This window comes from Aspergillus costaricaensis (assembly GCF_003184835.1).
Source record: "Aspergillus costaricaensis CBS 115574 unplaced genomic scaffold BO79scaffold_7, whole genome shotgun sequence".
NCBI classification, from domain to species: Eukaryota; Fungi; Ascomycota; class Eurotiomycetes; order Eurotiales; family Aspergillaceae; genus Aspergillus; species Aspergillus costaricensis.
Window position 1 is genome coordinate 196,335 of NW_020291807.1, and position 27,371 is coordinate 223,705.

A 27,371-nucleotide genomic window follows, 5' to 3' on the forward strand; every position below is an offset into this window, starting at 1 on the left:
AGAGTAGTATTTTTGTGTTTGACTGGGCCGTGAAGAAAAAAGGAAACAAAAGAAGACGGAGAAGAAGGGGAATAAACGAGTCATGACATTTACAACTTCAGCTTCACATTAACCCCACCTGCAGCCTTGGGTGGGGTTAGGGAAGAGCTGAGGAAAAGCAAACATAAGTGAGTTATAAAAATTACTCAAACGTCCCCAAGTCTAACAGATCAAAACATAACTAAACTTGATATTTCAATTATCAAGAAACGTGTTTTCCAATCCTGGATAGCAAAATCATCGAAAATTGAGAAAGAAAGAGTAGAGTTCTACAGGACTGCCGACAAGATGGAGATCGAGTCAAGGCAAGACACCAAAGAGAGACTTAGTTCAATTCAACGACTGTTGAAAGAAACATGTGCTCAATTTGAGAAAATCACCAAAAAAAGGCTTGAGTCCAGAAGATTCGAAGACCCTCGAAGCTTTGAAGAACTCAAGGCGAGAATCTCATCGGGTGTGAAAGGAGAGGACGATGCGTCCAGAGCAACGAGGCAAAGGTTTCTTACGATCGTGTCTGTTGTTCAGACATGGACAGGACCCATAAAGACTGTTACCGATGGAGTAAGTATCTCGTTAGTAAGACAAAGAACAAAAGAAACAAAAAAGCATCAAGATATTCGCTCGGGAAGAGCGGTTTATATCTGCGCGGTCATGAAGCTAAGATCAAGTTTTAGGCATTCTCACCTGCAAGCGCTTGTGTTAGTGCTTTGTCGTATATCCTGGAAATCCCATTAAAGGTTCATGGCATTCATGAGTCCATCCGGGCTGTCATCGAGGAAGTTGAGCCACGCTTCACGGAATTAAGTGTATATGATGACATGGGTACAGCCATTGGCTCGGTCCTGATGATCTCGGTTTGCAATGTCATGATGGCCTTTATAACGCTCTGTGCTCAGTGTGTGAAGCTTCTCGAGAAGGGCAAGGCTTACCAATACTTCAAAGAAGGAAAATGGATTTTGTCAAACCAAAACCCCATCAGAGAAGGTCTTGATAAGCTGAAAGCCCTTTCCGAGCAGAAAGAATATGTTCAGCAGATGGTCATAATGAAGGAAATTCTAAATTCGAGCGACAAGATCGACATCGTGGATGGTAAAATCGATGGAATTTCCGAGTACGTCAACAAGCGCTCTGATGAAGTTGCCCGCCAGGATGATCTGAGTAGAATCAAAAAAGATCTGCGTATAACTTCGGAGGATGGGGTATTAGTGGGTCATCGTGTCTATACGGAGACCCTTCGCATGGCGAAAGACAAGACATGCCAGTTCCTCGAGTCGAAGTCTTATATGAACTGGGCGCTCAACAAGGATGAAGATGTACCACCATTGCTTTTGATCACTGGGGAAGCAGGAACAGGAAAGAGTGTCTTGTCAGCCTCAATGTTCTTGGACATCAAGGAGAAAGAAATATTCGCCGCTTATTATTCCTTTCCCTCGATGCCAAAAAGTCGCAAATACCACCAGCAACCGCTGGAGGACTGTGTCAGAGCCACAGGACTACAATTGGCAGAGCAAAATCCAGACTACCGACGACGCTTGCTGCATTTTCTAAATACCGAGGAAGGAAGGGCCCAGGGGACTGGCTATAAGGGCCTACTGGACGCCCTGAATATTTGGCAGGCTCCAGATAAGATGATTTGTTATCTTATTCTGGATGGCCTGGATAACCTGGCAGAGTGGGAGCGTAAGCAATTCATGAACGATCTCATCAACAACCAAATCCCCTCTAAAAGGAAAACCTTGCGTGTTTGTGTCACCGGGCCAAGGAGACTGTTACGCGAATACTCGAAGCGGAAAGATTGTCTGCGTTCTGCAAAGATGGAAGACTATAATGACAGAGTGATTGCTGAGTACATTGGAAAATTCTTGGAAAAGAAGGATCTACTGCAGGAAGACTTTCTGGACTTTGCTGAAGTTAGAAAGTCGATATGCGAGGCAGTAACGAAGAACACCCGTGGTAGCTTCCACAAAGTGCAGAAATGGCTCGACAGGATCGAAAACTTGGTTCAATCAAATAGCAGAGATGAGCTCACTCGCTTTCTCAATGCGCTGAGCCGGGGAGGGTCGGACCTTGCCAAATCTGAGCTGCAAGATCTTGAAAGAATACTTGACTGGAAGGAGATCGCGGAACTGAATGAGTTGATTATTTGGTGCGAATTCAGCATGTCCAAGGATGTTATTCTCGACATTGACCAGCTCGAAGCCTTTCTGGTATGTATCTTTCTCCAGAACCTTTCGAACAACCCAAACAACAACCTAGAGCTGTTGTTGCCTGAGGAAATCAGAAATTGGGCTAATCGATAGTGGGAACAAAAGTTCATTCGCTCGAATTTACCGCCGTTAAGTTCTCTACGAAAGAAAATACGGGATAGGTTTTCTTTGATCTTGGAGGAGAGAGATGATGGAGTTCGACTTCGCGACGAGATGAGGCAATGGGTAATCCTGGATCAGAACAAGGACCAGCAATCAGCCATTTCGGCTACAATATCCCTCCAAAACACAAGCATCGAAGTAGCCCAGCGGTTCTTTTGGGATCTGGCCAATCATTCAGTGATGAATCGGTTTAACTTTGATGCTTACCAGATGGACATGGCGAAGCCTTCAACTCATCGCACTCGAGTCACGGAACTGAACGCGCATTTGGTAATCGTGAAACGCACCTTCGAATTTCTCAGAAAAGCACCAGATCCTCTTTCGAGGCCAATTGGGGGAATTTTACTGAGAGAACTTCCGGCTCATTTAGCAGACCTGCAGGAACCCTCTCAGCTTGAACAACTCAAGGATACCGATCGACGAACCATAGGTGAAAATGTCCAAGAACTATTTCTAAGCCCAATAAGCCTTGAAAGGCATTGGGATGTTCTGCAACAGACAAGGTGGCACACGTCCTCAGATACCATAGATTCATTCTGGAAATGGCTGTCGGACGACGCTGCAATCAAACACCCGATCATTTGGGACAAGATCAGAGAGGTTTGGAATGACCCGAAACGGAACCAGAAGCTCTTTGAGCCACTAGCGAGGTTGGCTGGTCACAAATGGCTTCAGGACCGATTGCCCAGTTCCACCACGGCGTCTTTCGAATGGCTCAGGGCTTTTCTCAATATGGTGTGTGGTGACATTTCTCTTTTGAGATGATTTCAGACTTGAGCTGACTTGTAGTAGGATGCAGAAATCGATTACACAAGCCAAAACTCAGACTTTAGCTCCGAAGAGGATGACCATAGTGTCAGATCCGACGATAGCATCAAAGACGATGACGTTACAAAGGCTGAGAAATGGTGCGAGAGGGTACTGGGACCAAGCCGCATGCGCGAACAAGATGTTTGGGTACAACGGCTAGCCGAAACATATGAGTATGCCGATAGTCATAAGAAAGCTTTTAAGAAATATCAGGAAGTAAGTTTTTTCAAAGGTGTTCCTGCCTCCGTCATTGAAAGGCAGCTAACATTTTCAAACCTAAAGGCCAGTAAGCTACTGGAGCGGATGGGGGGCATTGACCAGGAACGACAAGGAAATGTCTTGGTTCGTCTAGCGTCACTGGCTGGGGACAAGGACCAAGCTTTGCAATACCTCAAGCAAGCCCTGAGTCTGAGCGCCAGCAATGTCAACGCCAGATATGCACTGATCAAGAGTTCGTGGTCTCGCGACTGCAGAGAGGAGCTGAGCGACCTGGTTCTCGACACACTGAAGCTCAGAACGGCTTCAGGGCCCACGGGGCATCTAGGTTTAGTGATCCAGATGGCCATCGAAGATAGTGATTACGACGACACTCAGATGATGAACCTGCCCTATACCATTAGCTCTATATGCTCCTCCTCTGCCGATAACTTCGCTTCCTTACTGGGAAACATGCAGACAGCAATCGAGAATGCCAAGGCACAGAACCGGGTCAAAACATGGGCCACCTTGCTTTTGCATAAAGGGAGGGCATTTGCATGCTATTCAGATGACCCTTCACATGCTGATCAGGCGGTCAAAGCGTGGACAGAATGCGCTGAAATCATTATGGAGAAACTTAAATACCAGTCTGCTGGTGCCATTCTACTGGACAGAGTTGGGCGGCAGTTGGGCTGTTATAACTTCACACAGACATTGAATGACCCTGGTAACGCTGAGACATATTCTCTAAAATTGGAGGAAGTATACCAGAACCAAAGGGGTATTGTTCATGGCATGTCTGCTGCGAAGACATACCTGGCGGCAGACTTCATCCGGCGTGGAAAACAAGCGGATGCCGAAGCGCTCTTCCAGGCAAACATCAGAGAGGCATTTGGGTTACTATCTGATGACACAACCGGTAATGACATGTACGGGTTTAACCTTCTGTTTCTAACATTTCTGCATCCCGGTGACCGAGTCAATGTCCTTAATGCCTATTCGCTTATAGCTCGTCATGTCCTAGATGTCGAGATTTTGGAAGAGTGGCTACGGTCTGATGAGAAACCAACGACACCGGAAGCTACAGAGCTCATAGAGTTCTTCCAAGAAAACTGCAACAAACCGATAAGCGTTTGGTACAAGGTTGCAGAACTTGTGCAATTCTTACGGCGGAGCCGAAACAAGTTGATGAACGAGACCCCCTGGAGTGATGATGACGCAGCCAAAATGGAGTCTTATGAGGCACTACTTGAATCCATGAACCGATATGCTAGAGCACTAAGCGATGCTAACTATAAATATTTGTGTGATGCGTGTGAATGCGTCCTAGACACGAGCAAAAGCATGTATGCCTGCAAGTTCTGCTATGATTTTGCCCTATGTGAGTCGTGTTTCCATCGCTTCCGACACGGGGCGCTCAAAATGTCTCTCTGCCACATTGAGCATGATTATGTGCGGATTCCACCCTGGGATGCGAAGGCCCATGTTCGCGCATTCCGGCGCAGAGTTCTTATGGATGCTACTGTTGCAGATGATGGGTATCTGGTTGGGGGTCGAGAAGTCCCGGTTGTGGAGTGGTTGAATTGCTTGAAAGCGAAATGGGATCCCCAGGGTGATTGGGATTTCCGGTAATGTGATTATATCATACTATAGTTTAAGATTGCTTCCATATAGTATTTTCCTACCGAGCATATTCCCATCTTCTATAGGTACTAATATGAAAACGGTGGCTATGTTATACTACCCCCAAAAAGCGCGACCTGGGTACAGTCATATAGCGAGTATCGCTTTCGTATTATAGATTTCATAATTCTTCAAGATCTCGCTTCGCTTATAGTTACAACTATGAACATATCCATTGCGCGAATCCAGTAACTATCAGTGGCTAAAAGTAGTTTCTATGTACGTTTCAAGCTCTGTATCAGAGTATGAAATTGCTACTACTGTATACTAATATATCATACCTTATCTCGTTGTGATAAGACAAATCATTCGTCACGGGCTCAGTAGAGACCGCCTGCGTTATTAAGCCGTAAAAAACACCAAATAGAAGACTTATCTACTTGAAATCGGACCCGCGTTGAGTCCTTTAGGTTCCCATTCTGGAATACGCTATTGAGTGTAAATGATTGGTACTAACGGTAATTGTAGTCCGCTTAAACAAAAATTGGTATATGAGTACCCAGTACTACTATCGACCAGCTACAGTTACAAGAAACTTAGTAGTTATATGTTCATACTATTTCACAATCTTCCCCAATCATGCGCCTTGCCCCTCCAAACGATCCAACCTCGCCTCCAAACCCCGGACCCAAGGTTCCACAAGCTCGATATTACTCTTCATTGCTGCTTCGCCCTGTCCCATCTTCTCCTCGACTACCTCCAGACCCTCGCGCCACTGCTCGATCTCTCTTGCCATGTCTGCCTGTCGCTTCTCCAGTGTATCGAGTGACTCGGAGGCCTGCGCTGCACCGGCGTGGATAGCGCGAAGGGAGCGGAGACGCTCTAGCACGCTTGGGAGGATGGGGTGGAGGGATTGGATGGTGGGGAGGGTGGCGTAGAGGGCCTGGATCTTGGTAGCTTGTTCATCGCGCTGGGTAGCAGCCGGGTCGACCTCCGTAGCGGAGGATGACGAGACGGACATGTCCGAGGGCTCAATAGCGGCGGATGCGATGCGCGCGTTCTGAGCTGCCTTGGCGGCGTCCACGGCGCGTTTGCGCGCGGAGGCAAGGGCTTCTGTGTCTGCGGTGAGTTTGCGCACGCGAGTGGAGAGGGTCTCGAGATGCGGGGTGGTGACGGTTGTGGAGGGGGGTGCGGAGCCCATGGTTGGCACGGCGGAGACGGGGTTCGGGCCGACGAGGATGTTCATAAGGGTGGTGAGGCGGGATGTGAGGTGGTCGACGGCTGGGAGGACGGGTTGGAGCGCGGGTTCGGAGATTCCGTCGCTGACGAAGGGGTTGGAGGAGCTGGAGATGCCCATGGCGGCTTCGATGAGGGCGAGACGGCCGTCGAATGCTGCGGCGTGGGCGAGGACGCCGGAGGATGCGGGGGCTGTTGGTTCGGGTTGTTGTGTGGCGTCTGCGTTCTGAGTGCTAGGTGCAGCGGTTTGGAATGTGGATTTGGTTGCGATCTTTTGTGCTAGAAGTGTAGCTGCGGAGTGTGATCCTGTGTTGTCGGTTCGGGAGGTATAGAGGTTGTCCAGTGCGCGGCTCAATTCGAGGACTCCGTCGTCCGTGGGCTCTTTTCCTTCTGCGGCTTCTGGTTCGGTTTCGGTCTGTCGAGCGGCCATCTCGTCTTTGAGTTCTTCTACTTCCCTGCGGAGCCGGGCGAGCTTCCTCTCGAGGCTTTCATCTTCGCTGTCGCTGATGTCTTCGGGCTCTTCTAGACCGTTCTCGTTCCTGCGCCGGCGACGGTTCTTGTTCTTGTATGCCTTTCGCTTCATCGCGATGCTGTCGGAGAAGTTGACATCGCGCGCGTCGACTGTGGCTCCTAGGAAGTGGGCGCGTGCTTCATCTGCGTTAATTCCCTGGCGGTCGATGTCGGAGTTGGAGCCGGCATCGTCGTCTGCATTGGATGCGGTGCGGATAGTTGTAGTCTATGGTATATAGTATGAAGGATGAGCAGTTGGATACTTTTGCAAAGGCCAGCTCAGGCGTCAGGCGGGGTAGCTAACCGGAACGGTGGATGCTTCGTCGGTCAGATCGGGGGTCTCGTAGATATCGGGAGCGAGATCCTGGCCCAAACAAACGATGTTAGTAGACGGGTTGATAGAGATGGGGTAGGAGGGAGGAATGATGGGCGTAACGTACCAGGTCGGGAAGACCAGCATACTTCCTATTGAAGGACATGGCCAATTGCTTTTCTAATAGCAAGATAATGGCCGACTGGAGACAAGGACAGGCAGGGTTTATTTACAGAAGCACAGCAGGTGGAACTTAGAGAGTTGATGCTGGGTGGATTTGGGGCTCCTCCGCGGGCGGGCACGTGAAAGGGGCATCATCATTGGTGGCCTGAGGCATGAATGGTGGTATTCAAAAAGACGGGTACCTGACTATGAGTGTTTCAGTGTGTTTACCTGTCATGAACAAAGACATTATTGCTGGATTTGATTTTTATGGCGATATAGTATGGGTACAACTAGTAGCTAATCTGAGTATAATGTTATTATTTTAGAAGGAGGTTACTACATGTAGTAATTACTGGGATATGCCAGTCGGTCAACAAATACTCCGGGCCATTATTTACAGCTTGGAAATAAATAGTCCGCAACCGAAGGGTTGATCCATCACACCATCTGTACCAGACTGGAGCAACGTCTACCACGGCGAACCATTAGTAGTACTACTAGTACTACTCAAGAATGCCAGTCGCCAAATCAACCTGAAATAGGCGGTGGCACGTGTCAGATGCCTCGGCGGAAGTCACAGTCCGGCGATAGAAATGGAAGGAGCCCATCACATGAAGCCCCCATCTAGTAGTTACTCCTGCAGCATATAAGTAGTCGGATTGTCAGCGCTGCTCCGTCCACGTCCATTAAAGTTCCTCTTCCACTCCCCCCAGCTCATTCTCGTACGACCACTGTCAATTAGACCAATTGTCGTCCTGATCATTATCCCCATCACTCATTCTTACCTGTGACCCGCCTACTTTCAATTTCCGTATCTTATCACTATCACCCCTCATCGTACCATCACCATGGCTGCCCCCGCAGACAGCAACCTCAAGACCCTCAATGGAGAGTGGACAATGGTACACTGATACCTTTCCTCAATTTCTTAAGATATATACTGACATTACTGATCCTAGGACAAAACCCTCTCCAACCCTTCAGAGCCCATTCTCGAGCTGGTAAGTCTCACACCCCACCCTTGTGGGCTCTACAAGTCAATCATGTATACAATTCAAGGCAATACCTCTCTTGCTTACATACTGCCGTGGATGGAATAGCAAGGAATGAGCTGGCTCATGCGTAAGGCTCTCAGTGTCGCAACAGTTACTCTCTCCATCCATGAGTATCCCGATGCCGCAGATCCGTCTTTATGGCACATCGACATCGACCAGACGGTCACTGGTGGCATCAAAGGTACAACCGAGAGACGCATCAGTGACAACAAGGTACGAGAGCACGACGACCATATCTTTGGCCATCTCAAAGGTCAGTCGCGGTTTTTCCGGGGATCCAAGGGCGAGGACGGAAAGGTGCGCCCTTATACAGAATTTGAGACCAAGATCGACGATCCCCAGGTCTACAAATTCCTTAGAGGGGAGATTCTAGCCGACGGAAGTGCATCCGAGGGCTTTGTTGTTGAGGAAATCGGTGAAGAGTTTGGCGAGGGAGAGGGGCTCTGGTATCTCAGCTTCGTGGAGAACCTGGACAGCGGCTGGACTGCCGAGCAGGTTCGTTTTTTCTTCATGATTTCCGTCCTTTGACATTTTCTGATGCAAGATAAATAGGTCTGGGGTTTCGAGATCATTGACGGCAAGCGCTATTACACTCGCCGTGTTGCTGTCGTCAAGGGCAAAACCTACAAGCTGGCCCGGCTGGTCTACAGCTTCGTAAAGCCACGGACTGAGTAGAGGCATCCTACGTGAGATGCTCTTGTTCGGAAGCTGTCATGTCTTATTAAAAGAATGCATGGCAGACAGGGTATGAACTGCCCTAACACTAAACCCCTAGAGGCGGTGCTCCATTGCAAGCTGTGACTGCAGACATACTGTCCGCACTAGTTCTGACTAGAGATGCCCCACACAATAAAGTATCATTATGTTTCAATATCCCAATATATTTCGTAAATCATCCAAACTGGAATAGTAGCACAACGCGTAGAAGACCATATTAGATCACATGCAGACAGCACGTTTCGGTTAAAATATCGACCACATCCACACGAGGATAGTATAAGCAGATGAACGCAGAGACGAATTGGAGTATGCGATTGACTAAAACGATGCCATACAGCCAGGAACCCGAAATCATAAACTGAATGGTATTTTATAATAGAAAACGATCATGTCCGATGCAACCTAAATATCATAAATCCCAGTCCAACCAACCGACAAACAAACCCCCTATGAATGAGTAGGCATAACGGTATGAGCCTTAGTGCTAACAGCATCCTCACTCCTCCACAAACTAGTCACCGTCTTCTGCTGGGTATAGAACTGCAACCCGGGCTTACCATAGAAAGTGTTAGCACCACCACCGGCAATACTCTTCTTGTTACCGGTGAAAGAGAACATGGGCAACGGCACAGGGATGGGCACATTCACGCCAACCTGGCCGGCCTCGATGTCCTTCTGGAAGCGGGAGGCAGTAGATCCGGAGCGGGTGAAGATGGCAGCTCCGTTTCCGTACTCGTTCTTGTTGATGAGCTCGATGGCATCGTCTAGTGTGGGCACGGACAGGCAGACGAGGACGGGGCCGAAGATTTCTTCCTTGTAGCACTTCATTTCGGGGGTTACGTTGGTGATGATGGTGGGGCCGACCTGTGGGGTTCGTGTTAGTTAAAGAAAGATTACAGTTAGATAGATGGGGGTGGGGCTTACAAAGTTGCCGTTGGGGTACTTCTCAGGCTTGTAGCCTCTGCCGTCGAGGAGGATGGTCGCACCCTCTTCTTCGGCGCTGGCGATCAGGTCCTCGATGCGCTTCTTGCTTTCAGGGCTGATGACAGGGCCGAGGTCGGCGCCTTCTTCGAAGCCTCCGTTGACGTGCAGTGCCTTGGCCCGTTCGGCCATCTCAGGAAGCCATTCCTGGGTCTCGCCGACCATGACCACTGTGCTCAGAGCCATGCACCGTTGGCCAGCAGCACCGAAGGCCGCTCCGACGAGAGCGTTCAGGGTCTGGTTCTTGTTGCAGTCGGGGACTACGGCGGCATGGTTCTTGGCGCCCAGGTTGGCCTGGACACGCTTGCCATTGGCAGAGCCGCGGGTGTAAATGTACTCCCCGGCGCGGTTGCTACCGACGAAGCTGATGGCCTTGATGGCGGGTTCGTCGAGGATGAAGTCGACAGTCTTGGCCGAGCCGTGGACAATGTTGATGACGCCGGGAGGGAAGCCTGCTTCCCGGGCCAGCTCGGCCAGAATCATTGCAGCTCCGGGGTCCCGCTCAGATGGCTTAAGGATGAGACAGTTGCCCGTCACGGTAGCGATGGGGATGCACCACAGGGGGATCATTGCGGGGAAGTCTGCCGAGAAGGGGAGGGGGAGCGGTTAGCGTCGGACAATGTCACCTAGCTTGCAGGATGACTGCAGGATCACTTACTGAAAGGACAAATGGCAGCAACCACACCCAGGGGCTCTCTGTAGCTCCTGGTCTCCATATCCTTGGCCACTTCGAGCACCTCGCCCGTGAGCTGGGTGGTAATACCACATGCTGTTTCGGCGACTTGAAGGCCGCGGAGAACATCACCCTTGGCATCGGCAAAGGTCTTGCCCTGCTCGAGGGTGATGGATGCAGCAAGTCGGTCCCAGTTGGCACGGATCAAGCTCACGAACTTGAACATGATCTGCTGCTTGGCAATAACGCTGGTAGCGCGCCAGGCTGGGAAGGCCTTCTCGGCCGACTCGACGGCGGCACGGAGTTCCTCATCGGTGCTTTGCGGCACGCGAGTAACGAGGTTGTTGGTGGCAGGATCGTGCAGGTCGATCCAGGTGGTAGCCTTGGAAGCAACAAACTGGTTGTCCAGGAAATTAGCAGTGTCGATGGGGTTGGCGATGGGGCTATGGTCCGTCGGGTACTCGGTGGCGGTAGTAGCCGCGGAGGTAGTTGCGGGGGTGAACTGCTGGGCGGTGGCGTGGAGTCGACGTGTTGCTGACATGGTGGCAGGTGAAGATGAGGAGAGCTTAGATGTTGCAGGAGAAGATGTCGAGGACGACGAGGGCATTATAACAGTAGAAAGGCGCCGCGAGGCCGAAGCTGCAGCTACAGATCTGGAGGTGGCCACGGCCGTGCGGGGAGATGCGGCGCGGAGAGCGGGGATGGAACGGACAATAGACCGACGGGCGGCCATGATTCAAAGATGGAAGATAATAAATGTGAGAGATGAATGATCGGGGTCAGAAGGACAATGGTTTGAGGAAGAATTCCAAATCACGGACAAGAGCAAGGGAAATAATCCAAGGGGGAGGAGGTGAGGACAGCAGGAAGGGAGGCAAAGTAGATAAATACGGTGGAGGCCGTTCAGGTACCAGGTTCATACTGGGTCTGGTACTTTCCCCGTATTGATGTGCATTCCGCCGAGGTTCTGATAACGCTCGGCGCCTCCAGCCAATCACATAGTCACCCGGAACTGCCTGCCCGATCCAGCCATTTTATGGGGTAATTTCGCAGCATTTTAGATCACTTGCCTGGAGAGAGCATCTACTGCCGACTACTATAAGCTATTTGTAGATAGTCCCAGTGTAGCTACATTCGCCCTTCATGGAAACTGCGATACCTCCATCAAGTCTTTTCGGGGATGGAAGCTTCTGTGCAAGTAACAGGCGGGTATCGTCGGCCCTTCTCCGATGACGGTGTGGTGTATAGGAACCTCGGACCGCAAGACGATCGGTCACAAAATTGTGACACCGCTGGAAAAGTTACAAGAACTACCCGATCATTCCGTGAACTAGAGAAACCAACAGTAGAATTCTGCAGCTTGGCTACTTTTACACATTTCACTTGCATTAACCTCCTCCCAAAGAAACCCCCCAATTGAGGTCTGCTTATCCTCTTCCTTGTATAGGCGGTAGCTGATGCCCCACTAGCATTTCCACCATGGAATCAGAATGAATCATTGATTGAACGCTGCAACAGAGGTATAAAATAAAAACACAATGTAGTTGGGATATCCCTGGTTTGTTTGTTTGTTTTAGACTTTTTCGCCTTTTATCTCTCCTTTCTTCCCTGCGTGCTGTTCCACTGGTAGCTGCACCGGTTTACTCGGCAGAAGAGCGGGTAGTGCGCTTGGTAGCACCACCCTTGCCAGTGTCCGCGGAGGAGCTGGTGGCCGCACCGGTCTTCTCCTTGGTAGCACCAGCAGCCTCCTTGCCCTTCTTGGCGGGAGCAGGAGCCGGGGTGCTGGCGCCAACGGCTCCGACGATGACGAGGATCATGGTGACGAGAACAGCGGCAAGACCACCGGCAACGTCAGGAACCTGCTTCACGGCGTTGAGGGGGTCCTGCTTAGAGAGGCGGACAAAGTTGTCGACCTTCTCCTTGATGTGACCCACGGGGTCCTCCTTGAAGCTAACGCTGGGCTCGGCGGCCTTCTCTTCAGGCTTGGGCTTGTTGGCCTCCTCCTCAGCCAGCTCAACGGGGTGCTTGACATCGAAGGTCTCCTGGCGTAGCTTCTCAGCATCCTCGGCGGAGTGGCCAACGTAGATGTTGTCGAACAGGATGTCGTTCTGCATGGTCCAGATCTCGAAACCAATCTGCATCATCATTAGTCACTCAAAGCCTAAGCCTTACAATGGAAAGGTACACTTACAGCGCCCATGGGCTCAAAGTTGGAGGGGGTCTTGTCCTCGAAGTAGGCAGGGTTGGCGATCTTGCGGGGAGCCCAGGGTCCCTTGTAGGCGGGGTTGTCAATCAAGGGAGCAGACCACTTGCCCTTGTAGTCAGGGTTCTTCTTCATGGGAGGAGACCAAGGACCACATCCGGAGGCGTCCTGGCACTTGGGGTTGGGAACAGTGGGAGGAACCCAGTCGCCATCCTCCTCATCATCCCAGTCCTCGGGCTTCTCAGCCTCGGGGTCGGGGATGCTAGTGGGCTCGTCCTCAAGCCAGTCCTCGGGGATGGTAGCCTCCTCGTCGACAATCTCGAAGGGAGCCTCCTCGTCCCAGTCCTCGGGCTTCGTAGCCTCAGGGTCGGGGATCTTGGCCTCATCAACCCAGTCGGCGGGCTTCTTGTCCTTGGGGTCGTCAATCTCCTTCTCGGGGTTGACAGGGGGGTTGAAGTCCTCAAGGAGAGAACCTTCCTTGACGGACTCGCCATCAATCAGGATCTGGAAGGTCTGGTCGGGGTTGACGACCAGGGTGTAGACGGAGGTGACCTTGGAGGTACGGGCGGCAGGAGGGGCCTTAAGGTGCTTCTCCTCGTACTCGCCGGTCTTGGGGTTCTTGTGACGGAAGATGAAGTGAACCTAAGAAACTAGCTGTTAGTCCCCGTTGCAGTCGCCTGCACTAAGCAGCGTTTAGCAAGATCCTTCTTACCTTGTTGGTAGTACCACACTTGTCGGGACCGAACATGATCACGTAAGGAGACGCGTTCGAGAACTCGTCGAGGTGGAGCTTCTTGTTATCCTGGAGAAGCTTCAGGTAGGCACCACCGCAGACAAGGGAGTCTGTGACTATCGTTAGCGTCCCAGCACCGAGCATGCGCAGCAATTGTCACACTTACTCTGCGGCTTCACCTCATACTGGACGACCAGAGTCTTGTCCTTGTTGTCGATCTTCTTGGGGAACTTGGCCGAGATGGCGTGGTGGGCAGCGACGTTCTTGACGACGAGACCCTTGTCACCCTCCATACCCTTGAGGACAGTGGGCTCCTCGACGGACCATTCACCAACATAGGCCCAGTCCTCCTCGGACTTGGAGTCCTCCTTCTTAGCGTGAGAGGGAGTCCACCGGGAGTCCCAGTCATCGGTGAACTGCTCCAAGAAAGGAGCCTCGATGGAGGTGGGCTGGAAGCACGTAGTTAGCAGGGCGCGGCAGCACCTCTTGTCGGTCTGCGGAGATACTCACGGTGAAAGTAGGCTTCTCGGCCAAGGAGGTGGTCTCGGGCTTCTTCTCAGTCTCCTCAGCATGGGCATAGCCCATGATGGAGGCCGAGGAGACCAGGGCAGAAGTCAAAGCAGCGTTGAAACGCATGGTGGATAGCGACCGGCGCTCTTAAACCAGAACGTCCGAGAGAGGAAGAAAAGAAGAAAAACAAACAAAGGCGAACAAAGCGCACCAGCAATTGAACCTCCGGAGAGGGGGAATGTGGATCAGAGAGAGAGAGGAAGGCAAGCTCAACAGTCAAGTAGCTGCACGGGGAAGGTAAAGGGAGAGGAGAAGAGGAAGAAGGGAACCGTTGGAGCGATGGTTATATAAGAAGACGCAAGGTAATGCATGAAGCTGGGAAGTTCAAGGTGGCCTCTTCCGCTGCCGCTGCTCCTTGTGGAAAGGTCCCGCCTGCCCGATCTGGCTAGTCGCGCTTCTCCAATGTTCTGCGGGTGCAAATCGGCTGCTGGTATTTGTCCGTTCCTCGGGATGTATTTAATTTAGTGAGTACTAGACCCAGAGTCTAGAAGAATTGCAGTTCATGGAATTGGAATCCAGTCACTGTCATATGTAATTTATTTCTCAGCAGCTCAAGAATGTTTACAGTAGGTATTATTACTGGATGAAGTAAAGGACCTTGTGGTCCATTTTTAATGACCTACATAAAAGATCCGGTTATTCCTTCTCTTGGGAACTATGATTTACAGAGACTCACGCTGTTCAGACTACTAGATGGATTACTTCCTTCTTCCGTTGCTTGTCCACCAATGGTCGGCGATGGCGCGAACACACTTCCCCCCGCTACCTTAATCCACCCAAAGGCGTTAGTGAGGTGATTTGCTTCTGCTTTCCCCTCCCCGCCGCCTGACAGTTTTTTTTTATTTTTCTGTCAAACATCCTCTTGCCTCACCTGTACGACGTTCAAGGCAGTGTCGCTGTATTTCCAATATATATTCTATCTCTCTCAGCGCAGGATCTAGGGAATATCTACTGCAGATTTAGCGCTAGAGGATTCGTGACAACCACTCTAAAGCCGATCGCCCCGAGCTGTCTCTTCCTATCTAATCGATCTTCCAACCACGCGCAATAACCATCGCCATGGCCCAAGAAATCCAAAAGGAGAACAATGACCATTTGGTCCAGTCGTCTGACCCCGAGCATCCCGCCAACTTGATCCCTGATCTCTGTCGCCGGTTCTACAATTGGGGCTGGGTCACCGGTACTGGTGGCGGGGTAAGCAATGTTGCACCTCTAGAGCGATCGTGATTAACCGCTAATTGATTACTATTTATTATGCATTAGACTTCCATTCGTCGCGATAACCATATATTCATCGCTCCTTCCGGTGTGCAGAAGGAGATGATGAAATCCGACAACATCTTCGTCTTGGAATTCCCTACGCCCAAGTACCCTCCGTCCGATCGCAAATACATTCGCAAGCCGCTCGACCTGAAGCCCTCGGCATGCACGCCACTGTTCCTTGCCGCTTTTGAGCGCGGGGCTGGCTGCTGTATCCACACTCATTCTCAGTGGGCGGTCCTGGTGACCCTCCTGGTTGAGCGCGAAAAGGGCCCGAACGCCTGCTTTGAAATCAGCAACATTGAGCAGATCAAGGGTATCCCCCGTGGCAAGGGCAAGGGCATGATGGGGTTCTTCGATACTCTTCGCATCCCGATCATCGATAACACCGCATTTGAGGAAGACCTCACGGGAAGCTTGGAGAAGGCGATGGAGGAATACCCGGACACCTATGCTGTCCTTGTGCGGAGACACGGAATGTAAGTTCTCATCTTCTAACCCTTGACTTTCGAGTGACGGCGGGCTCATGTATGTGTCTAGTTATGTGTGGGGAGACGACGTCGTCAAAGCCAAGACTCAGTGCGAGAGTCTAGACTACCTGTTCCAGCTTGCTGTTGAGATGCACAAGCTTGGTCTTCCTTGGGTGAAAGAAACGTAGTTTGAAGGAATTGTTCGCTGAAACGCTCAATTCTGTGTAGTCCAGCAGTTGGAGGTCTTCTGTATTGGGCCGCACGGCTATGATGATGATACATATGAAATAAATAACTGATACACTTGAAGAAATACTGTACTCCAGTACTTCTTTGTAAGAAACAGGGGCTGGGAATTTGAGTGCTTAGGATGTATCTCGGGGAATGTACTGGCTTGGTATTAGAATCCATCCAGCAGGCCAGTGTGTTCCTTGCCAAGTGCTTGAGTTCACCAAACTGACTGTAAGCATTGAATAGAAATCCACATGTCTTTGTATAGGCAGAAAAGACATTTATATAGAGAAACATTGGGAAGAGTTGCAAGTTCAAATGGAGGTCAGCCTGAAGGTCCTCCATCAAGCTTGGCGGGGGAACCCTAATCCGTACTTGGACAACGGCGCGGATCATCGGACTACGGCAACCTGGTCGCTCCCTCCAACTCCCCGACTGCGGTCTCTCCCCAACCCCTCACGCCGTCTTTCGATTCTCCAGCTAATTCCTATTCTTAATTGATACCTCTTGAATTTCGATCTATCCCAGTTTGATACCCACGTCTCTCATGGATCTCGACGCTGGTGACTCCCCGTGGGGCGGTAAGCAATCAGGCAGTCACGGATACAATCGCATCGTGCTTCGTCTAACGCAGGTATGCAGACGTGCCTTCGCAATCGAGCACCACCCATCAAGCATCCCGATCTGAAGCAGAGGAAACGTGTATGTCCCTAAAGAGCATCTTGCATCCCTGTCCCTCTTGTCCGAGCTTTCTAACCTGATGACGACATCTCCCAGCTCCCGACCAACCGACACAACAAGCTAGCCCCAGTGCCCCCCGTTCCCCTGTACGACGAGGCCCGCGAGGCACCCGAAGGATCAATGCGCAAGCGACGAAGTTAGAGGCGGTGGATGACTCGTTTGATCCCCTTGGTCCGCTCGGGGATAAGGCGGAAACTAGTCCCCTTGAGCAGGCACCTGCCCCGCCGCAGAAGGAGTTCTCAGGGCGCAATGTTCGTCCCACATCATCTGCCTCCCAAGCGTCCGCAGGAACTGGCTTGGCGGATTCCGTGAATCTGGAAGAGGATGGTGCAGGATTTCGAGGACCTCCGCCGGTACAACCCCCGAGTGAGGCGGAAGGGGCGAAACGGCAATCAGAACCCAGTATTAGCGTGGAAAAGGCTGCGAACCCGACCTTCGATATCACTGTCGGCGATCCGCACAAAGTTGGAGACCTCACCAGCAGTCATATTGTGTATCAAGTGAGAACCAAGGTATGTCGTTCTAGTGGGATGCTGTGGGACACTGCTCATGCTACATATAGACGACTTCCAAAGCCTACCGACAACCGGAGTTTACGGTCAGCCGCAGATACCGTGACTTCCTGTGGCTCTATAACTCAATGCACAACAACAACCCCGGTGTTGTTGTCCCCCCTCCTCCGGAGAAGCAAGCGGTGGGCCGTTTCGACACGAACTTCGTCGAGTCTAGGAGGGCTGCTCTTGAGCGGATGCTGAACAAAATCGCGGCACACCCTATTCTCCAGCATGATGGCGATCTTAAGATTTTCCTCGAGAGCGAAACCTTCAACATGGACGTGAAGAACAAGGAAAACAGGGAACCTGACCTTGGCCAGAACAAGGGCATGTTCAGTTCCTTTGGCATTAACGTCGGTGGTGGTGGAAAGTTCGTCGAGCACGATGATGTAAGTTTGTCTACGAGTGCGAGCAGGTAGCCGTGCTGACAATTTCAGTGGTTCCATGACCGCAAGATCTACATGGACGCCCTGGAGAATCAGTTGAAGGCATTGATGAAATCGGTCGACACAGTGGTGGCGCAGCGCAAAGGACTGGCTGAAGCTGCTGGCGACTTTTCGGCTTCCCTTCATGCATTGGCAGCTGTCGAGCTGTCTCCTGCGCTTTCTACCCCCCTGGATGGCCTTTCCGACCTACAGCTACGCATAAGGGAGCTGTACGAACGCCAAGCTCAACAGGATGTTCTCACTCTGGGAATCACAATCGACGAGTATCTTCGTTTGATTGGAAGTGTGAAGACGGCTTTCTCCCAGCGCCAGAAGGCTTTTCACAGCTGGCACGCGGCGGAAGCGGAAATGCAGAAGCGCAAACATACGCAAGAGAAGCTCCTCAGGCAGGGCAAGACGCAGCAAGATCGTCTGACCCAAGTCAACGCCGATGTGGCCGATGCCGAGAGAAAGGTTCACCAGGCTCGGCTACTATTCGAGGATATGGGTCGGCTTATGCGAAATGAGCTCCAGCGGTTCGAGAAGGAGAAGGTGGAGGATTTCAAATCTGGGGTTGAGACCTTCTTGGAGAGTGCAGTGGAAGCCCAAAAAGAGGTGAGCAGCTACTTTTCCAGTATACAATTGTCACAAATGTTTGCTAACATAGGTCTCACAGTTGATCGAGCTTTGGGAAACGTTCCTCTTGCAGCTGGATGCGGGTGAAGAAGGAAATCCCCTCTACGGCACCGCAGGAGTTGGCGATGCTTCGGCGCCCCCTGCAGTCGAGGAAACCGCTGAAGCTACTCCGGCAGAGGAGGCATAGGCGGTTTCCCTACCTGTCAGACTCTGTACAAAAGAAAAGCGACGACTTGTTGATGTCCCCTCCACCCTCCACTTTGCGGTATTACGCAACGTTAATTATCACTTTGCCTGCTTACTGAGAGGAGCGGCGCACGTTTGTTCATTTTCTTATGGCGAGTCGTTTATACGTATTCAATGGGATGGATCACTATAGCAGCGCCCTGATATCAATGGCTTCTCCAATGTAGTATAGTAATGGCTTTTATCATGTTCATTCACATCGACTCAAAGACAGTGCAATGGCTACACTCCAGGAAAAAACAAGTCTTGAACCACCGATGCTGAAACTCCATTTAAATGGTATGATGTACTGTACATAAAGCCGAACAAGATCTGTATCGTATAACAACAACATCGAGAAAAAAAAAAGAAAGTGGAATAAAAGGTCCTTAAATCGCCCACACTATCATCATACATACACCCCGGCACAATCCAATCCAACTCAATCAAATCAATCAATCAGATCAATCCTTCTTCTTCTTCTGAGAAGCCTGCTGCTCCTCCTGACCAAATGAACTGATCAAATCCAGCAAGTTGTCGTCCTCTTCCTCAGCAGCGGCAGCAGCCTCCGCAGCAGCAGCCTCCTTACTTTGTGCCGACTTGTCCGTCGTCTTGGAAGAGTCCTCCACAGACGTGTTCACATCCCAGCTGCGACCGAACTTAGCTCTGAAAGCCGCCAATCGACCAGCCTCATCATCCTCGACGCTCTTCAGCTTGCTTGAGGTAGGATTCCAGAGCAGAGTGTTGCGCGTGTCACGAGTCGAGCGGTAGACGGGGAGAGGAGAAGAGGTACGGTGGGTGAAGGTGCTGCCGTCGGTCAGGGTAATCAGCTGGGTGAATTGGTAAGGGCGTCTAGGACGACGAAGGAGAGACGCATGTCGGCATTGCGAACAGATGAAGCTGGTGGAGGTCTGGACACGGGAGGTGGTGGCCGCGGTGCGGCGGAGAGGAGTGCTGAGGGACATGGTTTTCTTTTTTGGTGACCGGAAGAGAAATCGGTGATTGAGAGGACGCCCGCGAGGTGATTGAATATACCGGGCCAAGGTGGGAGAAATTGGACTGGAGACTGCGACGCTGCGGTGATCTTCCGGTCTGTCTTTGGCCAAAGACAAATTATTCGGGGCGGAACGACGGGGATTATGTCAGCATCCCGTGGGTTGCTCTTTTTCTTGTCGCGGAGTTTCAACTCGACTTTGTTTGAACCCATCAATTTGCCTGCTACAGTCTGATGGCTAGTATGGTTGCCCATTGAACCGCTGAGGGATTTCTGTCTGTGTCTTCATGATGACTTTGGAGGGCTCCGAGAGTCTTTCTGTTGCTTTTCTCACCTCTGTTCTTCTGCCCGTCTTTCCGTGAGCTGCGAGCTCCGTCCGCCGCGGCATAATAATGCTTCCTTACTCTAGATCTATACTTGCGGCCTGTCGGACGGTGGGCCAATTCACAGGTTAGTTGGGATACTCGGTATGCTCTCAATTGGTATTCATTAACTGATTGTTTCCTTGTAAAGGGCAATGCGCACCATCTATTGGAACAGCTCTCCGATACGGTCAACTGCAATCCCGCAGAACGGTCACCAAAGTCGCCGCAGCCGCTAGTAATTCCCAATCCGACTTGAAAGGGGCTCGGCATACGAAGAATGATGTCGCCTCATTATCCGATCAAGTCCGCCTCTTGATGAGACGAGTTCCTTACCCTGTCGCCATCATCACGGCCACCGATCCCAACGGTCCGGCCGATAAGGCCTTCCGCGGAATGACCGTCTCCTCCTTCAACACCGTTACCCTCAGTCCGGAACCCGTCATATCGTTCAACGTGCGCCGGCCCTCCGAGACGCTCAGCGCGCTTCAATCGTCGAAGCGCTTCCTTGTACACCTCCTCGCTCCCCGACAGACAACCGCTACCCTTGCACGGGACTTCTCTAAGGGCAACCACAATTTGTCCCTCTTAGAGGGGAAGAGTGAATATGAGTTCGTTGCGCATGAACATTCCCTTCGTGGTGATGAGACCTCGGGGAGACCTCTTCCGTTGTTGCAGAGGAAGCAGGATGCTACGACCACGGGACCGGAAGACTTTCCGTTCGTATTGGAGTGTCAGCTTCACCCTCAGAGTATCCAGGTCCAGGACCATACGATCGTTGTGGGAACTGTTGTTCGAGCGCTTTCAGGAGAGCTGTTGAGCCTTGACTCCGAGACAAAGGCTGGAGACCTTTGCCTGACGTACGCAAATACTCACTTCTGGGAAATGGGCCACGAGATATGAAAGACGGCTTTCAGAATCCGTGGTCACTCAAGCCTCTCTCCACTTATATTACCCGATGCTCTAGATACGAGCCACACACACCATACTGTTAGAGTGCTGGTAGCCTGTCAAGAAGTCACTTACTTCTGTATATTACACATACTTGATATCCTAGGTTTCGGCTGGATCTCACAAGCAATATCTCCATTACATGTACATAGGAATAATCGATCATAAAATTCTCCATACCATAAAATATGCAATCATCATACCTGTAGCCACCTTCCCTAGCCATAGGAACAAAGTACCATAAGAAATCATGACAAAAAACAAAAAGCATCGTGATCTAAATGCCTATCACCAAAAGAAATGCAAAAAGAAATGCGTATATGCGACACCTCTGGGACTCGAACCCAGGCGGGCGAACCCACAGGCTAAACAGCTAGTACGGTGAGGTAGTAGCAGGCCTGCGCCTTAAACCACTCGGCCAAAGTGTCTGATTGGATGGTGGCGAGGCTGCCTCTAGTGACTCTCTATCCTGAAGGTAATAGATTCCATGATGTGCTGATAATGAGGATAAAGTAGCTATACATGGCACATTAAGAGGAATCAGATACCGTGTTTACTACCATTGGTCTCTTGCATATGTCTACATATTTACGCTAGGCTAATTGCATTATACAGCACACATATGTACGTGATGACCCCTACCCTAGCAGAGATGGTTAATTCCAGTATGCGGGATGGGATGCATGTGCCATGCCACTCTACTCCGGAAGGTAAGTAGCCAGTTATCAGCCCTACCAAGTTGAATCATCGTCCAATTGTTCCGTCCGCTCCCTACACGGCATGCGAGAGTGATAGGAGATATGAAATACAATTGCGCATAATCCTAGAAATCACCAGCAATAATGCTATTTTTTCTGGAAAATTTCGGGGAGCAAGAGCCCTTCTGAAATACAGCACTATGTCAAGATGTCCACTCCTGAGATACTACTGCTCTACACAGCTCCAAGTCGCTTCCAGCCGCCACTTAATCAGATCTAGACACTTTGGCCGAGTGGTTTAAGGCGCAGGCCTGCTACTACATTCCTGTACTAGTTGATTAGCCTGTGGGTTCGCCCGCCTGGGTTCGAGTCCCAGAGGTGTCGAAAAATTCTTTTTGTGTGGCGAATATATACACATATATATCGATAGTAGTCCATTTTCTTTTTGTTAATGGTGTCAGTCTATTTAACAGGGATCTGGAAGGTGCCTGCTGTTTATGTACTAACTCTTAGGGTAGCTACGAAGTACTTAGCTTCTGCCCTGCCTACTATCCAGAACCACTAACCCTCCTCAGCTGGTAAAATGATAACATCTATTACTGTAATTTTATCAGATTGATCGATGGCTCGAAGTAGCATATTAGTTCAATATTTGATACTGTTAGACGGGCTTATCCTCCATATATCCGAAGATGTGTTGTCTACCTAACCCTCTCAAACATAGAGACGAGCATGCTTTCCGGCATGTTATATAGCTGTTTAGAAGAGAATCCACCAATCAGACACTTTGGCCGAGTGGTTTAAGGCGCAGGCCTGCTACTACCTCACCGTACTAGCTGTTTAGCCTGTGGGTTCGCCCGCCTGGGTTCGAGTCCCAGAGGTGTCGCATATTTCTTTTTGCTGGCTCTATATATTACATACAAGCCTGCCTTTCTTTGTTTTTGGTACTTGAATAGAATAAAAGGGTCTTGACTGTCTGTTCTGAGCAGTTGTGGAGGGATATGAGGATACACTATGGGGTATGTAAGAATCTATGTCTACCAATACTTGTGTAAGACGGTGCGAATGGCAGTTACGAATTAAGTATTATAGTGATGTTAAGGCGTAGAATATATACTACTTAGTAGATAAAGAATGGTCTAAATGATACACAAGGAGCTGATTGTTGACCAGCAACTCATGGGTTACGCCAGCTACGATGCTACCGTTAAAATGGACATCTACAATGGAACCACAAAATGTGCAGAAACAGGCTTTTCGGCAAATTATGAATAGGCTCTACATATGACACAAGATTTCTTTGTTCACAGGCGATGGAATACCAAGATGGAAGACACACGGCGGCCGCGGACTCGTCTGGGCCAAGGAACCCTGAAGCAGGTAAACCACCATACAACCTTGAGCATCACGTCTGAAGATGAACACGACCAAGCAGGAAATGGAACCATAACGCAACCCGAAACAAGCCAGATGGAACTCATGGAGAACCACAGACTTGTCCCTTCACCTCGCCTAGTTGCCCTTACCACCCGTCGAGCTGGGACTGCCACTTCCACTACCGCTTGCACCGCTACTTCCGCTTCCACTTCCGCTACCACGACTATCGGCCCGCTGGAACGGGGTGGAGATGGGTCTCATGATCGGGTTAGGAGTTACCCCCTCGGAGCCCGAATCCATCCGCTTCTCGATGACCGTGTCGGAAAGATCAAGCTGGAAGGGACCACGACGATTAGAGTCCAAGAAATCAGCACCGTAGAGACTGCTGTGCGCAGACCGGTTGGAAAAAGACCGGTCACGGTAGCTGAAATCCGTATCGAAGTAGTTGCCGGTGTTACCAAGCGGGGAAGTCGGGAAGTGTTGCAAATAGGAAGGTGGCTGTGTTGGGCTAGTCGGATGAGACGAAGCGGCACCAACAGGGGACGAGGCATGCTGCAGCGGACTAGACTTCAGCGCGGGAAAGCTAAGTCCCAGGAGAGATCGGGTGCTGGGCGCAGTCGTTGTCAATGCTCCCAAAGATATGCCAGGTGCCTCAGTCAGAGGGTTGGTGCCAGGCAGGTTCCCTTCGGGAGTAAGCGGGGCAGAATCCAAGAGCATCTGCTGTTGCTGCTGCTGGATGGCTTGCTCAATAGCAGCAGCTTGCTGCCACAATTGGTTGGTGCGCATCTGGTACTCCTGCACGGATTGGCTGATGCTGGCAAACTGCTCGTTGAAGTTGGCCTCTAACTTTGCCTGGTCCTGCTCCCGAGCAAATTGTTCCGCAGCACGGCGCTCCCGCTCATTCAAGCCTTGGGCGTTGGCAGAGACGATCCGCTCGTATTGTTCATTGACCCTAGTACGGCGGCCCTGAAGACGTTCCTTTCGCTGGATAGCCGAGTTCAGCTCCGACTCCAATGACGACACTTCACGAGCAACAGCGGCCCGAGCAGAAACGAGCTCCTCCTTAGCCAGGTTGAGTTGTTCCAACTCCCGTTCGTACTTGGACTTCTGGGTCGACCATTCTTCAAGTTCTTCCTCGGGAATGTTCTCCAGATTGTCGAGTTGGCTTTCAAGAGCGGCTGTGATTTCCTCCGTTTGCTTAATGTTTCTCTCAAGCTGTAACGAGCGCTGCTTCTGTCGGTTCTCATCGGTACCACTCTGCAGACGATGGTTGTAGTTATCCAGTTCCTTCCTGATTTTGGAAATGACGAGTTTGTGGTCGTTTTTGGCTTTCCTTAACCGGGCGCGTTTCTCATTCAGTTTGACCTCGGCGTTGATGATCGAATTCTTGAGCGTAGTGGTCGGTGATGACGGACGATAAGAAGGTTGCGGAGGAGTTGGGATCGAAGAGACTGCTGGTGGCCGATGTGAGCCAGCTGTTTCGGACGAACCGGAGGCCAAACGAGGTATTCCCTTACCTTGTTCCGCGTCAGTTGCAGCAGGTGTCTTGACGCTCATGACACAGATCTCTTCATCAGTATCGCTCCGCACGAAGGAGCAAGTGTAGGCACAGTTAGGAGCAAGTCCCGAGACTTCGCCCCGCCAGTGTACCGTGTTTGACCCCTTCGGAGCGTCTTGCACCTTGGTGATCGTAGCCGTTGCCCACAATGCGCCGTTAACACAGACGTAGAAAGGTTCCGCTTCATCATTTCCCACACGAGTAGTTGCGCAGACACCGGAAAGCGCGGGATCATCCACGGACGTGAAGTCACCCGCGGCAAACTTGATAGTAGAGCTATCGACTTCGGTTATCCAAACAAGTCCATCATCCAACGAAATGCCCTGAAGATCCTCTTCTGTCATCATAAGGCCCCTGCCGGTTTTGTTGAGGGCCCTAGAATGCTCATATTCCCTCATCACCGTCACCTTCGTGCTTGCGAGTGCAGCCCAGAACGGTTGACGGCTCCGGACCTGATTGGCTTGCCTTCTGCGTTTCTTTGCCGACATGAGTCTATCTCTGCCATCCTTATGAGTTGCCGGCGTAACGAGTTGACCATCGGCACCGATGTAGGAAGATACGCTAGCCCCGGACTCGAACGCAGAATCGATTTGTGTCTGCGACCCGGCAGAGGCTTCGGTATCAACGCGCTTGCCGTTGCGAGGGGGAGCCGGTGACCGGTTTTTCGCCATCGATCTTCTTGCCATGGCGGTGCCTGCTTGAGCCAAGATGTGAACGGCGAGGAGACTGCGCATCCAACTTGGGGAGCTTTGCGGTTCCGTGCGACGAAACTCGGGGGGCATGAGATGTGAATATTGCGATAAGAAATCAGGCGAGACGATTTTGGCGGAGAGCAGATGACCTATAACAAAATCCTGTATACCTTTACTGCGGATAAGATGTAATACGAGAACAATGCCAACGCAGAGAGCATTGACCCCTCCATTCTTCCCCGAACCTCCTCCACCTAGCGTGATGGCAACTTGAACGTGAGCTAAATCGAGCGCAAAGTTCTGCGCCCATGTCCACATAAATAGGCCCCAGAAGAGTAAGCAGAATCCATCCATGGCGATCATTGTGCCAAGAGAAGGCGTTCCGGCGGGGCCCTGAAAGATGTCGAAGTTGGAGGTCAAGGAGCCAGACGCTGCACCGCTAGGAGGCATGAAGGTCAGGGAAGCAAAGAGGAACTGAACCAGAGTGAGAACCATAGGCGGCAGCTGCAAAAGGAAGATCAGAATGGCGATCGTGTCGTACATCGGGCAGGACTTGAGGATCGTCGACGCGAGCTGGAGTGGATTGATAGAGCCCGACTTCTTGGAACCGGTCGCCGGCTTCTCCGTTCGCCGCGACGCCTGTCCGGCAAGTCCGCCATTCTGGGGCACGGCGCCATTCGTCTGGCCATAAGACATGTCCGCGTTACCCTTAGCATACCCGTTCAGCAAGCCGCGCCCGTTGCCATCCGCCTTCGAGGTGTCCGCCGAGCCGTTGACCTTGCTTGCCGTGGTTGCCGATGAGGTTAAAGCCGAATCGCTGGAAGAGCGAGATGCGGGCCAGTCGACTTGAGTGGAGGGACCAGAGTTCGGGGCAGAGGCGCCGTTGGTGTTCCCATTCAGATTTCCATTGGACTTTTGCTTGTTCACTTTCTTTCCGGGACCGACGAGACCATTCTCATGCCGATTGCTATGACTCTTCCTAGCCGTGGCCGATGAACGTGGCATGGACGAGGGAGCCTAACACCCAGGTCCGAGTCAGCTTGGCAGGAAGGAGCCAAGGACTTGGACCAGGCGAGAATTGAGGACGGAGACAGCGTCGGGGAAATAGAAGAGTTGGGGGGGTGGGAGAGGGGAGAAGAAGGGGTGATGAGAGTGGGAAAGGAAAGGGAGGGGAGGTAGCACCCAGGAAGCGAACGGGAAAAGGAATGACAAGAGGGGATAGAGAATCGGTAGAGGTAAGGACTAGGTTAAGAAAAGGAAAGTCAGAGTGAATCGGATTGGATATGGAAGAGGGTGAGTAAGAGAGGGTGGCGGGGGAGAAGGTGGGAGGAAAGAGAAGGGAAAAATGAATGAGGTTTGGTAGACTTTTGGGTCTGGATAGACGAGGCGGGAAAAAGACGAAACGACGAAAGGTTGGAAACGGATCGTCGAGAGGGAATCCCGCTAAGGCAGCAAGGCGGCCAACCTCCAGCCAATCCGGATGTGGGTGCCTTAGGCATTACATATAATACCCTTCCCTGTCACGGTATCATACATACCCTGTCAGATACAGGAGGTTCCTTACTGACATTTATCATACATTACATGACGTACCCTCACTGCGCTGTCTTCCGGTTGGCTGGTTGGCTATCCAGATTCCCTTTCCCTCGACCGATTTTTGGGGCGATCTGGAGGTTGAGACCAGCCACGGAGATCGTGGATGCTAAAGAGACCAATGGGACCTCTTGTTCTGGCGAAGGTTGAAGTTGCTTGGATCTTCAAACAACCGTGTCCACAAAACAGACTATTACGGGCATGAATTGACACCTGGCTCTTCAGCCACATCATTCAAGAGTAAGCTTGCTTCCTGGCACCGGCACCGGCTCGAGGCATTGATATGGGGGCTAAATCTCAGCCACTAGTTGCTTCGAACAGCTAGTATTATTTTCTTTGACGGCTCTGCGCAGGCTGCTGGGATCTAAGCCTCCTGTCAACGCAAGGCAGCTTACGTCCGGATTCA

At 51.2% G+C, this 27,371-nt stretch overlaps 10 protein-coding genes and 3 non-coding genes across 13 annotated transcripts; 7 read left to right on the forward strand and 6 right to left on the reverse strand.

Annotated features, from left to right (window-relative positions):
- Positions 1-327: 327 nt before the first annotated feature.
- Positions 328-5,048, forward strand: BO79DRAFT_279588 (uncharacterized protein; the record flags this gene model as incomplete). The annotated part of the gene is made up of 4 exons (XM_025687997.1): positions 328-672; positions 714-2,246; positions 2,340-3,143; positions 3,201-5,048. The coding sequence occupies 4 exons, from the start codon at positions 328-330 to the stop codon at positions 5,046-5,048; spliced, it is 4,530 nt and encodes a 1,509-aa protein (XP_025542256.1).
- A 607-nt stretch (positions 5,049-5,655) lies between these two features.
- BO79DRAFT_168514 (dynactin subunit 2) lies at positions 5,656-7,311 on the reverse strand. The gene is made up of 3 exons (XM_025679430.1): positions 7,226-7,311; positions 7,090-7,149; positions 5,656-7,011 (listed from the first exon to the last, which is right to left on the reverse strand). The coding sequence occupies exons 1-3, from the start codon at positions 7,262-7,264 to the stop codon at positions 5,677-5,679; spliced, it is 1,434 nt and encodes a 477-aa protein (XP_025542257.1). The 5' UTR covers positions 7,265-7,311; the 3' UTR covers positions 5,656-5,676.
- A 645-nt stretch (positions 7,312-7,956) lies between these two features.
- Positions 7,957-9,174, forward strand: BO79DRAFT_207783 (uncharacterized protein). Its single transcript, XM_025682246.1, has 4 exons — positions 7,957-8,165; positions 8,223-8,264; positions 8,364-8,813; positions 8,871-9,174. The coding sequence occupies exons 1-4, from the start codon at positions 8,112-8,114 to the stop codon at positions 8,991-8,993; spliced, it is 669 nt and encodes a 222-aa protein (XP_025542258.1). The 5' UTR covers positions 7,957-8,111; the 3' UTR covers positions 8,994-9,174.
- On the reverse strand, positions 9,165-11,531 carry BO79DRAFT_285738 (CoA-acylating methylmalonate-semialdehyde dehydrogenase). Its single transcript, XM_025688390.1, has 3 exons — positions 10,678-11,531; positions 9,963-10,600; positions 9,165-9,902 (listed from the first exon to the last, which is right to left on the reverse strand). Exons 1-3 carry the CDS (start codon positions 11,423-11,425, stop codon positions 9,486-9,488), a joined length of 1,803 nt encoding a protein of 600 aa, XP_025542259.1. The 5' UTR covers positions 11,426-11,531; the 3' UTR covers positions 9,165-9,485.
- Positions 11,532-12,030: 499 nt separating this feature from the next.
- On the reverse strand, positions 12,031-14,490 carry clxA (calnexin). The gene is made up of 5 exons (XM_025679431.1): positions 14,139-14,490; positions 13,795-14,077; positions 13,608-13,738; positions 12,884-13,537; positions 12,031-12,827 (listed from the first exon to the last, which is right to left on the reverse strand). Exons 1-5 carry the CDS (start codon positions 14,262-14,264, stop codon positions 12,333-12,335), a joined length of 1,689 nt encoding a protein of 562 aa, XP_025542260.1. The 5' UTR covers positions 14,265-14,490; the 3' UTR covers positions 12,031-12,332.
- Positions 14,491-15,024: 534 nt separating this feature from the next.
- On the forward strand, positions 15,025-16,290 carry mde1 (methylthioribulose 1-phosphate dehydratase MDE1). The gene is made up of 3 exons (XM_025684540.1): positions 15,025-15,392; positions 15,462-15,937; positions 15,999-16,290. Exons 1-3 carry the CDS (start codon positions 15,258-15,260, stop codon positions 16,114-16,116), a joined length of 729 nt encoding a protein of 242 aa, XP_025542261.1. The 5' UTR covers positions 15,025-15,257; the 3' UTR covers positions 16,117-16,290.
- A 299-nt stretch (positions 16,291-16,589) lies between these two features.
- BO79DRAFT_190273 (sorting nexin 1) lies at positions 16,590-18,702 on the forward strand (the record flags this gene model as incomplete). The annotated part of the gene is made up of 6 exons (XM_025680722.1): positions 16,590-16,740; positions 16,802-16,861; positions 16,937-17,412; positions 17,463-17,843; positions 17,892-18,494; positions 18,547-18,702. Exons 1-6 carry the CDS (start codon positions 16,707-16,709, stop codon positions 18,700-18,702), a joined length of 1,710 nt encoding a protein of 569 aa, XP_025542262.1. The 5' UTR covers positions 16,590-16,706.
- Positions 18,703-19,024: 322 nt separating this feature from the next.
- Positions 19,025-19,805, reverse strand: BO79DRAFT_207788 (mitochondrial 54S ribosomal protein bL31m). The gene has a single exon (XM_025682247.1). It carries the CDS (start codon positions 19,703-19,705, stop codon positions 19,205-19,207), a length of 501 nt encoding a protein of 166 aa, XP_025542263.1. The 5' UTR covers positions 19,706-19,805; the 3' UTR covers positions 19,025-19,204.
- Positions 19,806-20,024: 219 nt separating this feature from the next.
- BO79DRAFT_285743 (flavin reductase family protein) lies at positions 20,025-21,046 on the forward strand (the record flags this gene model as incomplete). Its single annotated transcript, XM_025688391.1, has 3 exons — positions 20,025-20,092; positions 20,144-20,184; positions 20,248-21,046. 3 exons carry the CDS (start codon positions 20,025-20,027, stop codon positions 20,997-20,999), a joined length of 861 nt encoding a protein of 286 aa, XP_025542264.1. The 3' UTR covers positions 21,000-21,046.
- A 324-nt stretch (positions 21,047-21,370) lies between these two features.
- On the reverse strand, positions 21,371-21,475 carry BO79DRAFT_t66. Its single transcript has one exon. It is a non-coding gene; the product is annotated as a tRNA-Ser (tRNA).
- Positions 21,476-22,024: 549 nt separating this feature from the next.
- BO79DRAFT_t57 lies at positions 22,025-22,129 on the forward strand. The gene has a single exon. It is a non-coding gene; the product is annotated as a tRNA-Ser (tRNA).
- A 397-nt stretch (positions 22,130-22,526) lies between these two features.
- Positions 22,527-22,631, forward strand: BO79DRAFT_t58. Its single transcript has one exon. It is a non-coding gene; the product is annotated as a tRNA-Ser (tRNA).
- A 626-nt stretch (positions 22,632-23,257) lies between these two features.
- On the reverse strand, positions 23,258-26,377 carry BO79DRAFT_243739 (putative ubiquitination network signaling protein; the record flags this gene model as incomplete). Its single annotated transcript, XM_025685313.1, has 1 exon — positions 23,258-26,377. One exon carries the CDS (start codon positions 26,375-26,377, stop codon positions 23,258-23,260), a length of 3,120 nt encoding a protein of 1,039 aa, XP_025542265.1.
- Positions 26,378-27,371: the final 994 nt, after the last annotated feature.

What these genes read in the sequence shown, in the direction of transcription:
- BO79DRAFT_168514 (XM_025679430.1), bottom strand. Translation starts at nt 7,264, where the DNA reads ATGTCCTTCAATAGGAAGTATGCTGGTCTTCCCGACCTG. An exon ending in ATGCTGGTCTTCCCGACCTG is followed by an intron (nt 7,150 to 7,225) that starts GTACGTTACGCC and finishes TGTTTGGGCCAG; the next exon opens with GATCTCGCTCCCGATATCTA. An exon ending in ACGAAGCATCCACCGTTCCG is followed by an intron (nt 7,012 to 7,089) that starts GTTAGCTACCCC and finishes TATATACCATAG; the next exon opens with ACTACAACTATCCGCACCGC.
- BO79DRAFT_207783 (XM_025682246.1), top strand. Translation starts at nt 8,112, where the DNA reads ATGGCTGCCCCCGCAGACAGCAACCTCAAGACCCTCAATGGAGAGTGG. An exon ending in TCAATGGAGAGTGGACAATG is followed by an intron (nt 8,166 to 8,222) that starts GTACACTGATAC and finishes TACTGATCCTAG; the next exon opens with GACAAAACCCTCTCCAACCC. An exon ending in CAGAGCCCATTCTCGAGCTG is followed by an intron (nt 8,265 to 8,363) that starts GTAAGTCTCACA and finishes TGGATGGAATAG; the next exon opens with CAAGGAATGAGCTGGCTCAT.
- BO79DRAFT_285738 (XM_025688390.1), bottom strand. Translation starts at nt 11,425, where the DNA reads ATGGCCGCCCGTCGGTCTATTGTCCGTTCCATCCCCGCTCTCCGCGCC. An exon ending in TGCTGCCATTTGTCCTTTCA is followed by an intron (nt 10,601 to 10,677) that starts GTAAGTGATCCT and finishes CCTTCTCGGCAG; the next exon opens with ACTTCCCCGCAATGATCCCC. An exon ending in AGTACCCCAACGGCAACTTT is followed by an intron (nt 9,903 to 9,962) that starts GTAAGCCCCACC and finishes CGAACCCCACAG; the next exon opens with GTCGGCCCCACCATCATCAC.
- clxA (XM_025679431.1), bottom strand. Translation starts at nt 14,264, where the DNA reads ATGCGTTTCAACGCTGCTTTGACTTCTGCCCTGGTCTCCTCGGCCTCC. An exon ending in AGTGTGGTACTACCAACAAG is followed by an intron (nt 13,538 to 13,607) that starts GTAAGAAGGATC and finishes CTAGTTTCTTAG; the next exon opens with GTTCACTTCATCTTCCGTCA. An exon ending in ACTTTGAGCCCATGGGCGCT is followed by an intron (nt 12,828 to 12,883) that starts GTAAGTGTACCT and finishes ATGATGATGCAG; the next exon opens with ATTGGTTTCGAGATCTGGAC.
- mde1 (XM_025684540.1), top strand. Translation starts at nt 15,258, where the DNA reads ATGGCCCAAGAAATCCAAAAGGAGAACAATGACCATTTGGTCCAGTCG. An exon ending in TCACCGGTACTGGTGGCGGG is followed by an intron (nt 15,393 to 15,461) that starts GTAAGCAATGTT and finishes ATTATGCATTAG; the next exon opens with ACTTCCATTCGTCGCGATAA. An exon ending in CTTGTGCGGAGACACGGAAT is followed by an intron (nt 15,938 to 15,998) that starts GTAAGTTCTCAT and finishes GTATGTGTCTAG; the next exon opens with TTATGTGTGGGGAGACGACG.
- BO79DRAFT_207788 (XM_025682247.1), bottom strand. Translation starts at nt 19,705, where the DNA reads ATGTCCCTCAGCACTCCTCTCCGCCGCACCGCGGCCACCACCTCCCGT.